The sequence below is a fragment of the Orycteropus afer genome, unplaced genomic scaffold (genome assembly GCF_000298275.1).
Source record: "Orycteropus afer afer isolate SDZICR_OR568_19922 unplaced genomic scaffold, OryAfe1.0 scaffold00393, whole genome shotgun sequence".
Lineage (NCBI taxonomy): Eukaryota > Metazoa > Chordata > Mammalia > Tubulidentata > Orycteropodidae > Orycteropus > Orycteropus afer.
The window spans coordinates 375,502-389,831 of NW_006921980.1; the positions used below are offsets into that span (position 1 = coordinate 375,502).

At 47.3% G+C, this 14,330-nt stretch overlaps 1 protein-coding gene across 1 annotated transcript in view; it reads right to left on the reverse strand.

Moving 5' to 3' along the window:
• ADAMTS2 (ADAM metallopeptidase with thrombospondin type 1 motif 2) overlaps positions 1–14,330 on the reverse strand; it is a 374,801-nt gene that overhangs the window by 17,183 nt on the left and 343,288 nt on the right. Inside the window, exons 17-21 of the mRNA XM_007953408.1 lie at positions 13,189–13,348; positions 11,003–11,135; positions 10,030–10,237; positions 6,456–6,585; positions 5,517–5,606 (exon numbers count right to left, since the gene is read on the reverse strand). Of these exons, the coding sequence (XP_007951599.1) occupies positions 5,517–5,606; positions 6,456–6,585; positions 10,030–10,237; positions 11,003–11,135; positions 13,189–13,348 (721 nt within the window). The remainder of the gene's footprint in view (positions 1–5,516; positions 5,607–6,455; positions 6,586–10,029; positions 10,238–11,002; positions 11,136–13,188; positions 13,349–14,330) is intronic.

Consider the following 14,330-nt stretch of genomic DNA (forward strand, 5'->3'; position numbering starts at 1 on the left):
GGGTTTGAACCACCAGCCTTCTGGTTAGCAGTCAAGTGCCTTAGCCACTATGCTACCAGAGCTCCCTGTCTACCAGCAGGACAGTTAAAACTAAAACTAAAACACCCTAGCAGCCAGAAGCAGATAACTTCAGAATTAGATAGCTGAATGCAAGGTCACAGAAGAAGACCCCATGCAAGCCACTGAAAATTTTGGGCTTTATCTTTAGTTGATGGAATTCTAATGGTCTTAGCTCTGTTATACAGTTATGGTGTTATTTCTTGGTGCTTCTGGTAGTTGTCAAATCTAACTTCATTAAGGAACCCTTTTCTTTATGTCAGCAATTGAAATTGTTGGAATTTGTCTAATGCTTGTAAGCTTTGAAATAGCTTTATTTTACCAGTTTGGGTTAATCTCTAGTAAACCTACTAGAAGAAGAACTTATTTTATAATCATTAGTTTACCCTCTACTTTATTTTTAATTAACCTTTTTCCATTATGAAGTCTTTAATAAACTCTGTTTATCATAACCATAGGTGATGCTTGGAATGAAAATGCTTTTATCAAATTAGCTCAATCAGTGGCTGTTGTTATGTGCCACTGAGTCCGACCTGACTCATAGCCACCCCTCCTTGGATTTCCGAGGCGATATCGCTACAGAAGTAGATTGCTCAACCTTCCCTCTGAGGAGTGGCTGGTGGGTTTGAACCGCTAGCCTTCTGGTTAGCAGTCAAATGTCTTAGGCACTACTCTACCAGAGCTCCTAGTACTGGTAATTTAACTGACTGTTCAATATGCCAACTCTTCTTCTCAGCTCACACATGGCTATTCTGATCTCCTTGCTGTACCTCTTTTTAGTTTATAACTTCCTACCTAATTTTACCATTGATTTTGAAAAACCATTTAAATGGGCCATTAGCATTAAATTATGGCTACCTCTAGAATTATCCACCTATCCCCCAGTGCCTTGTTTTAATCTTACTCATGCCTGGGTAGACCCCAATGAATGCTCCATCCTTTCTGAACATTGCACTCTTTTTAATGGTAATTTCCACATTAGTAAGATGTTGTCTTGAAAATCACCAAAATCTCCCAGTTTGCACCTGACTAACGAATTACCTAGAATTCAGAGACTTAGACACTTGTGATGATTCATTAACAGCAGACTGGCTCAAAAAAAGTGACTCTCTCCATTCCATTTCCTAGTAAGTAAACTGGGACAAGTATACTATATGCACAATCTGGATATGTATTTCTTTGTGGAGGATCCGCCTATTTAAGGAAAAAGTCTGATGACTCACCCTATATGTGGGCCTTACCTTATTTAAATGTTTGGAATATGTGGGGCCAATGCACTCTGGGTACCCTTGGAATTCTCTTAAGTACTCATTCATACAATGACAGCTTACAATGGAATATCATAAACCAAACTCACTGCCATTGAGTCGTTTCCGACTCACAGAGACCTCCATTGGGTTTCTGAGGCTGTTAACCTTTATGGAAGTAGATTGCCCAGTCTTCCTTCTGTGGAAGACTGACCTTTGGGTTAGCAGTCAAGTGCCTTAGTACGATGGAACAGTAACTTGTAATTAATATCTACACAGAAAAGGGAACATTGCTGATAGGCCTGGATGGGGCCTATCATTTCTTTGGGAATTTGGCCCCACTTAATACCAATTCCAATTCAAAAAAATTAAAAATAAAAAACTCACTGCCATTGAGTCAATTTGACTCATAGCAATCCCTCCTTGGGTTTCTGAGGTGGTATCTCTATGGAAGTAGATTGCCCAATCTTCCTTCTGAGGAGAGGCTGTGGGGCCTTCTGAACTGCCGGACTTCTGGTTATCAGTCAAATGCCTTAGGCACTAAGCCACTAGAGCTCTTAGGAAAGTTTATTCCCAATTTGTCTGCTGCTTAAATTGCTGGCAGTGCTGCTGATGGAAATGGCAGTTCAGCAGAAATCCTTAAAATCCCTTCCTAAAGTTGTCTTAGGAGGGAGCTCTGGTGGCATAGTGCCCAAGGCATTTGACTGCTAACTAGAAGGCTGGCAGTTCAAACCCACCAGCCACTCATTGGAAGGAAGGCTGGATACTCTACTTCCATTGTGATACCGCCTCGGAAACCCAAGGAGGGATTGCTATGAGTCAGATCCAACTCAACAGCAATGAGTTTGGTTTTTAAAGTTGTCTTAGATAATAAGATATCCCTTGTTTCTATTCTCCTAGCTCAACAAGGAGGAGTGCTATTGCCAATACTTCTTGTTGTTCATGGATAAACACCTCTGGGGGAGTAGAACAAGATATCTCTACAGTATGCCAAAAAGCCTTCTGGTTACGACCATTCCTTCTATGACCATTCCTCCCACTTTGATATTTTTAGCTGGTTACCCCAAAGTATTGGATCTGGTTTACATTACTTTTTACTAGCTTCCTTATTCCTTTTAATCGTGGTAATTAGTATGATAGAGTTTGTTAAATGTATCATTCACTGCATCTCTCATTGCTACAGCCAACCCTTGAAATAATTAGTCACATAATGAATTATATATTTAGAAGAAATTAATTTTACCAAGGAGAATGCATTTTAATTCAGACCCTTTTTAGACATGCCAAGTTGTTCTTCTAATGTGGCCTTGTCTTCAACACTTACCCCAACCAGAAGCAACTCACCCTAAAGATGAGGCCTAAAGCTATGGCAAGGTGAAGAAAATTAGCCCAATGACCCCAAGGTCTCACACTTTCAACATTTTGGGCCCACAGTGAACCTAAAGAGCCCTTGCAGAAGAAAGGTAACTCCATGTGAGTGATATCCTGAGTCATCTGCTCTCCCCTAGTAGTGTCTTGATAAAAAGTGGAAATATGTTAGTGGACCCCAAAACTGAGGCACCTGGCATAATTAGAAAAGCTGACCCAAACCTGAATCAGAGTTCATTGTAATTAACTCACTAAGACCTTGGCTCCACTTCTGCTTATGGTATGACTCTTTGCATATCTGTAATTTACAGTTGAAGCATAGCCTATTATTTTAAGATAAGAGGAAGGGAACCGATATACATTGTTACAGAAAATTTGACACAGATATTCTCAGAAAAATAATTTGTTCAGGATGTTAGAAAATAGAATTGCTAATGTGAAGAAAGATTGTTAAGAAAGATTGTGGTTTGAGGACCCCTTGTGGTTTTTGCCATGCACTCCCTTCATGACTGCAAGCATAGAGTCTTGGCTTGGTTCACCCTATAAAAAGCTTAACTCCCCTCCCACACATTATTGTACTCTGCCTGAGTGTAGCAATGTCTCTTGATTTGGGAATCTCTCTATTCCTCAATAAATTCACTTTTAACAGAGTGTAATCTGGTATTTCTCCTATGACAGGATTTACAGTTAATCACAATGTATCAATATTGGTTCATCAGTTTTAACAAATGGACCACAGGAATGCAAGATGTTAATAATAGGAAAAAGAGTATGCAAGGGACAGAGGGCGTACATGGAAACTTTGTATTTTCTGTGCATTTTTTCTGTAAACCTAACCTAAAAGTACTATAAAAAATAGTCTCTTTCTTTAAAAAATATCTTGAAGGTGGTGGGGAATATGCTTTAGTGGTGGGAAGGGTCCACATTTGGGGGGAGGACAATAAAGTCATTTGAAACAGAAATGCATTCATTAATGCTCCAGACTTATGTACCCCACAACTCTGCAGCATGATGGGCCATGAGGTGATGAGAACCAGCCATTATCTTGCCAGATCCAAACATACAGTTTTACTGAAATTTTATTGAGTTTATTCATGGGATGCATGACAGGAAGTCTTTCAACCATTAGTAAGAAAAAAAAAAATGTCATTTTCACAGTCACTTTGGCACACACGAACGTAGTCTCATTAAAAAAAAAAATAGGAAAAGCAACGACAATGGAACCTATAATATGTCATTAAGTACATACAAAACACTAATAAAATATCCCTGAAAAATCAAAGTGCATATAAACAGCACAATGCCCAGGACCGGAATGCACCTTCCCCAGAGTCACACGAGTCCTTCACATGGCCTGGTCCACGTTGGAAGTTAACAGTCATGAGGATTAGTATGCAGTTACACACCAAGTATTTACATAACAGTAATTAGTGCCGTGGGGAGGTGGGCTACAAGGGTAACGAGGCTGGTGCAGCACAGGTCCAGCAGGGATACCATATTTACTGATGGAGGTGGCTGGGTGTGGTGGTGTGGGGCTGAGGGATTGACAAGTCAGAATTGCTACATTGGTTACAGCTAAGGGCCCAGGTGTGTCATCTTCCCCGAGTAAGGCAGCGCCATTGGAGCCTCACGGGCTCCACACAACAGTCAGCGCCAACCAGCCCTGGGGCACCCAGAGCTTTCTCTGAGATGGGCTTAGCGAGCAAGCCTGTCTCCGCCTAACCTGCTCAGTGTAATGACCAAGGTTGAGCAGACTTGGAAACTTTGTCCTAAACGGCGGGGATGAACCGACTCTTCCCTAGACCTTCGCTACCTCCCTCCTACCTGGATCATCTTGCTCACTCCAAGTCCCCCCTCTGACTGTGAAGCGAGCAGTCAGTCCTGTTACCTTTCAACTTTAAGGCATTTTCTACATAGTTTTTCTAAGCAAAAAAGCAATAAAAATTGAGGTAATTCTGTAGTTGTTCACACTGGTAGGTGAGCCACATCCACATGAGACAAGCTCTCTCTCACTCGCTCTTGCGTTCTCGCAAGCCTATGGATGGGGTCAATGTGTGCACGGTGAGGAAAGGCCATTGGGTCTAATGGACAGAGAGTGGAGGTGGTGGCGTGTCCCCAGTGTCGCACTGGAGGCACATATCCCCCTGCCTCCTCTGTTTGACCTGAACCCTTGAGAGGACAGGGAACCGGGGCCGAGGGGCTGTGTATGTGGACACAAAGGCCAGATGGAAGCAGGCCACAGTTTCACGAGTCAGAAGGAAACACAGCATTGAGTCAGCAGCAGCAGCAGCAACAGCAGCGGCGCAGGGAAGCCCCAATGCACCGCCAGAAACTCAGGGCGGAGTCACCTGGCACGTCAACGCACAACTGCACGCCCCGAAAATCCCCTTTAACCTCGCCTCGAAGGGTCGGCTTTGAAAGAGGGAGAGGGCGGCTTCCCCTTTACTTCTGAACTGCAGCTTCAGCCTGGAGGGACGTAGTCCCACAAGGCGGTCACCATCGCAAAGGGGTAACGTTTGCACTCGGGCCTCAGGAACCTCCAGCACCACGACGGATCTTTGCCCCTTTACAAGCCATTGCCGACCAGGTCCCAGCCCCCCACGAGAGGCTGGTGTCCCTAGGCCCCGCCTCTGCGAGCAGCCAGCCTGGCCGCCAGGCGCAGGCTCCGAAGGAGACAGCCGAGCGCTGAGGCCCGGGAGGAAAGAAATTCACCCGAGAAAGAACTCAGGAAAAGTCAAGGGAGTTTTCCATAGAAAGAGAGGAGAGTAGCCCAAGGCAAGCTCCACAGGGCGCAGGGCATGCACGGGAGAAGGGCAGAGGCAGAGTTATAAACGGGCCGGTTACTTGACGAGGTCTTGGCAATGGGCGCGTCAGGATCGGGGCGGGACAGCCACTGAACCACGTAGTTTTTCTTGGAAGGATCAGAGATGTTTCCTGGAGGAAGAGAACAGTGCTGCAGCCCCTGAGGTACAATGCGGGCCTTCCCACCCAGGCAGAGCTGCCTCACAGCTCCCAGAGCCCTGGGAGGGCGCCACAGGAGAGACCCTAGCTCCTCAGAGTGGCGTCCAGGTCTTTCCTCCCACGCACCCTGGGGTTCAGCTACACTACTCTTTCTTTGTTCCCACACGCCTTCCTCTACCCATCCTGCTCCCCACCCTCTCTGCCTAGTGACCCCAGCTCTAAGTAACACCCTAACTGCCCCCCTGCTCCAGGAACATTAGGGCACAGTAGCATTATGGGGACTCATGAGGACCCTGGACCCAAAGGGTCCTGGAACTACCCTCTCAGCTTTGGCAGAGGGATCTTCTTTCACTGCGGAGGAGAATGGTGGTGGCAGCTACATCTTAAGCTAATGCAGGACCAAAGGAGGTGAGGCAGGACTTGACAAGTGTTTGCACTCAGATAAGATCTGGCTGTCCTACTCACATGGGCCCTCCCATCCCAGTTGAGTCCCCTTGTGTTGGCATTTCCAGTGAGATCCTGTCTCTGAATGGACAGCAGTTGCTAGGAAGGCAGGACCAGGCTGAGTCAGTGCCATCTTCACTGCCATGTCCACTCTTTCCAGGAAAAGTCTTGGCCTCCACCCCTAGAAGATCCCAGCCCTGGTCCAGAGCACCTGACTTCTCCCAGCCCTGGCCTGGGAGTGCCTGGCTTCTTCTTCAAGTTCACAGACACCCAGTCCATCCAGTTGAGTAGAGGAGCTGAATGTGCCTGCAACAGCCCCAGTCTCTCCTTGCTCTGGGTCTGCTGTGTGCCTGGAAATGGGGACAACAGAGTACTTACGGGGACAAGGGCTAAGCCTGCAGATGCGCGCTGTCTCTGGCCTCTCCTCCCGGCAGATGCCAAAGCTGTCATCTGAGGTCCGGCAGAGGACTGGCCGCTCCTGGGTGCCATTGCCACAGGTCACTGAGCACTGCAGATGGGGAGAGTCAGTCAGTTAGGTGTTACCCCCATGTGAGGCCCCAGCATAGAAGAGCTTGACAAGGTCATGTGGAGTTGGTGAGGGACCACTGATGGACAGCCTGCCCTGTCTCATCTTAACACTAGACAGCTGCCTTAATCTTTTAGGCTCTTAAGAAGGAACACTCCTGCCCCATCTCTGACTTATTGTGAGGTTAGGGAGCAATACATGGTGCCTGGCACAGAGCCTGGCACTTCTACACTCTCTGGCAGGAAGGGGCCTGAGGCCTAGAAAAACCTGGTGTGCACTGTGGCACCTGGGAGAGCTCTGACCAAGCCTGGGGTGACTTGGCAGAGATCCCTGTCTGGACACAAGGCTCTACCAACAGTGCTGTCACTGCCCCCAGCACCTGGCACTCCCTGTGCCTTGCCACAGCATAGAGGGCTAAAGGAGCAGCCAGGCACAGCTCACAGCTTGGTCCAGCCCTGGCCAAGGATAATCCTCAGGTTCTTGCTGTGTGTGCAGGAAAGGGTTAACTCACCAGGCCTGGGTTGCTCAAATCCTGTACTTTCCCAAGAAATGTCTATTTACAGAACTGGCTCTTGGCTGGTTCCTGGGAAATGAGTTATTGGAATACTATTCTAGGTGAGATGTGATTTTGCATGCCTGAGGCCTTGAGCCACGATGGACCAATTTGTCCAGGTAGTTTATACTAACAATGTGATTGATGGTGAACACCTGCTCTCTCTCTGGCATATGGAGCTGAGGTCACTTATTCAGATGATATATGACTGGCCCCTAATAAAATTCTGGATGCCAAGGCTCAGGTGAGTTTCCCTGGTTAGCAATACTTTGCATGTGTTGTCATACATCACTGCTGGAGGAATTAAGCATGTATCTTGTGACTCCATTGGGAAGTGGGTACTTAGAAACTTACACATGGGTTCCTCTGAAATTTGCCCCAAGTGCCTTCTTTCTTTACTGTATACATTCTGTATCCTTTTGTTGTAACAAACTGTAACGGTGAGTATAACAGTAGTCCCTAGTTGGTGCCAGCAGTTAATGTGCTTGGAACTTGGAATCCATCCACTCAATGTGCCTCAGAAAAAAGACCAAGTGATTTATTTTTGAAAAATCAATTATTCTAAATCCTGTTGTTGTTATTCTTAGGTGCTGTCAAGTTGCTTCCAATTTATAGCAACCTTACCTATGACAGAACAAAACATCCTCACAATCTATGTTTGAGCCCAATTTCCAGCCACCTTGTCAACACTTTCCATTGAGGGCATTCCCGTTTTGCTGATCATCCACCTTACCAAGCATGATGTCCTTCTTTAGGGACTGGCCCCTTCTGGTAACATGTACCAAAGTACGAGACATGAAGTATTGCCATTCTCGCTTCCAAGGAGCATTCTGTCTGTACCTCCTCCAAGACAGATTTATTTGTTCTCACAGTCCATGGTATATTTATTCAGTATTCTTCGCCAACAGCATAATTCAAATTCATCAATTCTGCTTCATTCTTTTTTATTCATTGTCCAGCTTTCCCATGTATATGAAGTGATTGAAAATACTGTGGCTTGCATCAGGCGCACCTTAATCTTTAAAGTGATAACTTTGCTTTTTAATACTTTTAAAGGGGCCTTTTGCAGCAGATCTGTCAAATGCAAAATGTCCACTTGATTTTTTGACAGCTGCTTCCATGGGCGTTGATTGTGAATTCAAGTAAAATGAAATCCTTGACAATTTCCATCTTTTCTCCATTTATTATGATGTTGTTTATTTGGCCAGTTGTGAGGATTTTTGTTTTCCTTATGTTGAGTTGTAATTCACACTGAAGGCTATAATATTTTGTATTCATCAGTAAGTGCATCAAGTCCCCTTTACTTTCAGCAAGCAATGTTGTGTCATCTGCACATCACAGGTTGTTAATGAGTCTTTCTCTAATCCTGATGATGCATTGTTCTTCATATAATCCAGCTTCTTGGATTATTTGCTCAGAATACAGATCAAATATATATGGTGAAATGATATAGCCCTCACTCACACCTCTCCTGATTTTAAACCATGCAGTATCCATTGTTCAGTTTAAACCACTGCCTCTTGATTTTTTACAGGTTCCACATGAGCACAATTAACTGTTCTGGAATTCCCATTCTTCACAATGCTATCCATAATTTATCATGTTCCACCCAGTCAAATGCCTTTCTGAAGTTAATAAAACACAAGTAAACATCTTTCTTGTATTTTCTGCTTTCAGCCAAGATCTATCTAATATCAGCAATGATATCCATTGCTCCACATTTTCTTCTGAATCTGGCTTGAATTTCTGGCAGTTCCCTGTCTATGTACTAGTGCAATCATTTTTGAATTGTTTTTAGCAAAGCTTTACTTGTGTGTGATATTAATGATACTGTTTGATAATTTCCACATTCTGTTGGATCTTCTTTCTTTGCATGGGCACAAATATGGATCTCTTCCAACTGATTGGCCAGGTATCTGTCTTCCAAACTTCTTGGCTAGATGAGTAAGCACTTTCAGTGTTTCATCCATTTGTTGAAATATCTCAGTTGGTATTCTATCAATTCCTGGAGCCTTGTTTTTGCCAATTCCTTCAGTACAAGTTGGACTTCTTCCTTCAGTACCACTTGTTGATCATATTTTGCTCTCCGAAATGGTTGCATGTTGACCAGTTCTTTTTAGAACAGTTATTCTGTGTATTTCGTCTACCATCTTTTGATTCCTCCTGAGTCATTCAATATTTTTTCCCATTGAATCCTCCAAAATTGGAACTCAAGGCCTGAATTTTTATTTCAATTCTTTCAGCTTGAAAACCCTATGGAGCACAATTCTTCTCTGACACACATGGAGTCACCATGAGTCAGAACTGACTTGATGACAAGCTGTGAGTCCTTCTAGTGAATTGTGAGCCAGAAGATAGTCCTAGGGTACCCCAACACACCAGGCCTATGAGCTGGATGTCATGCTAATGTCAGCTCTCACCTTGACCTGGACTTGGCTGCTGTCTCTGACCTTGTAACTGGCCTTTCATTTCCTCAGTCTATCCTCACTTTTCTGTCCAGCCTTAGTCTAGGTCCTCCCTTGCTCATCTCTCCTCTTACAAGCTGGGCTGACCTTCTGCACTGCACTTCCAGCCTCTAGGAGACCCTAGACCTCCCCTAGCACACTTTGGGCCTGAGCATGCTGTTATAGCTTGGAGCTCAGTTTGCCCTCAGTTTCCTGGAGTGTACAGAGGAGTCTTTGCCCTGTGAAGTGAACACCCTGTCTGTTGGGACTGAGACCATGTTCTACCAGTGTTCTCAAAAGAGAAGTGATCACGTTTTGGTGCCCTGAGACAATGGGGATGTGGCCCAGGGCTGCAGCTATGGCCAAGTCTCCCTGCTATCTTGGTCCCCACCAAGTTCTTTTGGAGGTCAGGGATCAGGGCCTGCTTACCTGGGACCAGGACCCAGACCGCCATCGGCCAGGGCAGAGCTCACGGTTGCAGGCCCGGCGACCCTCTGGACGTGCGTCGTTGCAGTGTTTGGTGTGCACAGAGCGGTTGGTGTTGTCATGCAGTGGCTGGATGCAGCGCACTGAGCGGGACTGCATGCCGGTCCGCCCACAGGTCTGACTACACGGCTCCCATTCGCCTGTCACCCACCTGCCAGGGCACAGTGGCATGGTCAGCTCCTTGCAGCCCCCAGCGGCCAGTTCAGCTGTACTCCAGAGCCACAGAGAGAAGGCCAGAAGATGTACCTTTTCTAGTTCTCACAAGGTACTGAGTAGAATGCTCCCCTGAACATAGGGAAGACTAGGGCTCAGTTGTCCCAGGTCCTGTGAATGATTAATGCCTATGTGTCCATACTGGAATATCCTAGTGGGGCAAGGAAGGCCCAGGCTTGGGTTTACCTTCTGCTGATGTCACAGACTCTTTCGGCAAAGTGTGGCTACCCTTAGCTCTGATACCCAGAGTCCCACCTGTCTAGTTACCAACCTACTCTCTTCTTAGTCCTGTGAATGGAACCTGGATCCAGAAATGCAGCCCTACTTGCTGAGCCCCAGGCTGAAGGTCCAGGCCACATGTGCCTCAATTAGCTGCTTAGAAAACACCCTGCACAGGATGTAAGCAAGTCATCCCTGTGCCCTCTGAGCCTCAGGTTCCCCTCTGAACACTGCTATCTGTCATCAGTTCTAAGATGAACATTTTTGCTTGGCGACTGTCAGGGATGAGCTGGGACACTCCTTACAACCTCTTTGACTCCGTGAAGCATGGTGAGTGAGAAAGTGCCCCTCAAATGCCTAGCGGGGGCGGCCCACAACTGCTTAGGGGTGCTAGATCCCATACTTCCCTCCATGGAGCCTCTAGGAGACTTGTCCCTCCTCTCTAATGAGACTTGGGTAGATGGTGGGGAGGCCCAGCACTCACACAGGCTGGGAGCACTCCTGTGGGTTGCAGGTGCGGCGGATGGCTTTGGGCTTCGCCACAGCATCACAGAAGCCTCGGTGCACCATCTTGTGGTCCAGCCTCCGGCGGCAGCCATACTTTGTAAACTGTGACCCTGAAGACAAAGAGCATGGGGGCTCCATCAGGCAGCAGGGCTTCTGAACTGTGTTTGTGAAGTGGCTGGTCCCCCCCCCCCAACCAAGGCCTGCTTCTGCCCCACCCTAAAAGTGATGTGGAGGGCTAATGGAGCATGAGATGCCCTAGCCTGAGGCTGAGAGTGAGTGTGGACGGGGCTACCTTCTTCCTCCTTGCAGGCTTCCTGGGCAGGGCAGGGGCTCCATTTCCTCTCCCATCTCTTGGTTATTTATTGTACCTTAAATTAATGTGTATAGATGACCTGGGTGGGTCAGGAGCTGAGTGAACACTGGGGAACAAGGCCCACACAGCACCCTCCACCATAGTCTACAGGAGTGGTTCTTGACCAAGGGTAGTTTGTCCCCTAAAGGACATTTGACTATACCTGGGACATTTTTGGTTGTCACGGTAGTGGATTATTCTACTGGTATCTAGTAGGTACAGGCCAAAGATGCTGTTAAACATCCTACAATGCACAGGACAGCCTCCACAACAAAGAGTTATCCAGCCCCAAATGTTGATAGTGCCCTGGTAGAGAAACCCTGTTCTGATGGGTCAGATACAGACTATCACAGGCAGGCTGGCCTCCTCTGGGGAGTCTGGAAGCCCCAGGAAGGAAAGGAGGGGTGGTGCTGAGATAGTGGAAATGTGATGAAAGGGCTCATGGGTTGAGGACATAGTCCATGTAGATACCCTGAAGGGAGGAGTGTGGCACATCCAGGAAAAGCACCTGAGGTCACATGGCCAGAATGTGGGGTATAAGGGATGGGGCCTGTATGCGGCTTGAGAGGCAAGCAAGTCACCTGGGACCTTCAAAGCCACGAAGACAATTTTAGTGTTTCCTTTTTTTAATCCCCAATACAGAGGAGGTCAGTGAAAATTTTGACACCAGTAAGGGATATGATATGCTTTGCCCCTTTAAAAGATCACTCTGGGGGAGACAGCAGACACACAAGACCAGCTGGGACTTTTTACAGTAATCCTGGCAACAAAGGGCAGTGCCAGAACCAGGGTTCTGGCCAGAAAGATGGGATTAGCTGATGGGTCCAAGAGATGTATAGGAGATAAGGCCATGGGATGTGTTGGTAGAGCAAAAGTGGGGTGCAGGGAGGCTGGGAGTGGAGGCACATGGGAAAGAGAGTACCATTTGCTGGAGTGGGGATACTGGAAAAGGAGCCCCATCACTAGGTGGAGAATATACCCCACTTGGTACATTCCTCTGTGTTCTCTAGTTGTGGGACTCAGCATGGTATCTGAGGGAGGTTGCCCTGCCCAGGTGGTCCCTGCTTCCCTCACACTGCATTGTCTCTTCCCACCTTTCTTTTGTCCACCCCAGGAGCAGGGCTCACATTGATAGATCAGAACTTCTTGTCCATATGTATGTCCCACCCAGCTGTGAACTCTTTGAGGTCCAGGGCAGGTAGGACTCATGTGTGCCAGCCGTGTCTCAAGAATTCTTGGGAGTGCTTTCTGATGGGCAGAAGATGGTACTCCTCCGGAGTTGGCTCTTCCATCTGTTCCTTGACTTCTTGAGGCTTGCAGTACCCTTGCTTCCCCAGTACTTGTGTCACCCATCAAGGCCCCACATTGACCTCTGCCAAGAACCGCTTCACCTCATCTTGTGCAGGCCCCAGCATGCTGGCATCCTCAGTACCCCCATGCCTTTCTTGCTCCCTTTGGCATTATGCCTTAAGCACTCACCCCACCTGCCCATTCATCCCCCCCCCCCCAGCCCAGGCTAGACCTTGTCCATATAAGGCCATGGTGTCTTCTCATACCCTGCACAGGCCCAGACTCACCAGCTGTAGCTGCAGTCAGTGGGGCCATCTGTCTGCTCAGGAAACTCCTTGACTACAGCCCCCTGGGCCCCCAGGATCCCATCAGTCTGCTAGCTTACCCGTCCCTACATCATGCCACTGCAGCCCAGCACTGTGCTCCTGCTCATGAGGGCTCAACCCCAAGGTGTGCCCCCACTTTCTTTTGGTCACCCTCAGGCCCTTTTTCTCAGAGACCCCAATGCTAGGAGCCCTCACCTCCACCACAGGGTTTAGAGCAGGGTGACCACTTCTTCAGGGCCCACTCATAGTCCATGGCATCCTCTTCCAGGACATTGTTGTCATCAACGTTGAGTGAATCCTCATGGATCATGTATTTGTAGGTCAGTGAGATCCGGCTGTTTCCCTGTGGGATGACCTGAGCCCACCCCAAGATAGTGTGAAAGTTAGCCCCACTTTCTGCCCTGCTTTGGTGGCCAGTTTAGAGCCATTGCCTGGGAATCACTGTCCAAGGTCCTCCTCCCAATTGTACTGGTGGCATCTCCCACAACCTGCCTTCACTTTCCTGAACTTCCCAATGAATGTTGTTGGTGAAGGACAAGCAATCCTGGCACCTGTCTGTTTGCAGGCCAAAGGGGTTGCATAACCTGTCTTCCTGTCTCCCTCTCTGGCTCATGGCTTTGACTTGAGGCACAGGCACCCATTGAGCTATCCTGATAGGATTCCAATGGTGTTTTAAGTGTGGTTTACACACTCACAGAGGGTGTCTGCCATCACACAATTGACATAGCTAGGTCACCAAAGGCATTTCAGAATGCAGAAAGGTCATTACAGATGAGGTGGGCAGAGTGGTCATGCAAGAAGCACACCTGGCACAAGACCACACCTGCTCTGGAGGTGCCTGCTTACATATGGAGTTTAGAGGTCTGGGTGTGACAAAACCTAATCACAGTGGCTCACCTTAAGGGGTAGGAGCATTAAAGGGCACTTTAGCTTTATCTATAGTGTTTTAATTTTTTTTTACAAATAAAATTTATTTAGAGACCCCTCCTTGGGTTTCTGAGGTGGTAAATCTTTTCAGAAGTAGATTGCCCAGTCTTCCTTCCAAGGAGTGGCTGGTGGGTTTGAACCACTTTGGTTAGTAGTCAAATGCCTTAGGCACTACACCACCAGAGCTCCCATTTCTTAGCAACACAAATTAATTTTTAAACAGAGATTAGAAGACCCAGCGCCTCCCAATTCCCTATAACCAGGAGTGTTACCACAACCTCATAACCATCATCTCTTCGACTCAAAGGTCTAAGGTCTAGTACGGCTTGGCGATGAAACCCAGTGTGATCTGGGCTAGTTTTCTCCCTTTCTGTGCCCCACGTGCCCCTTCCCTAGTGTTGCAGGGTTTA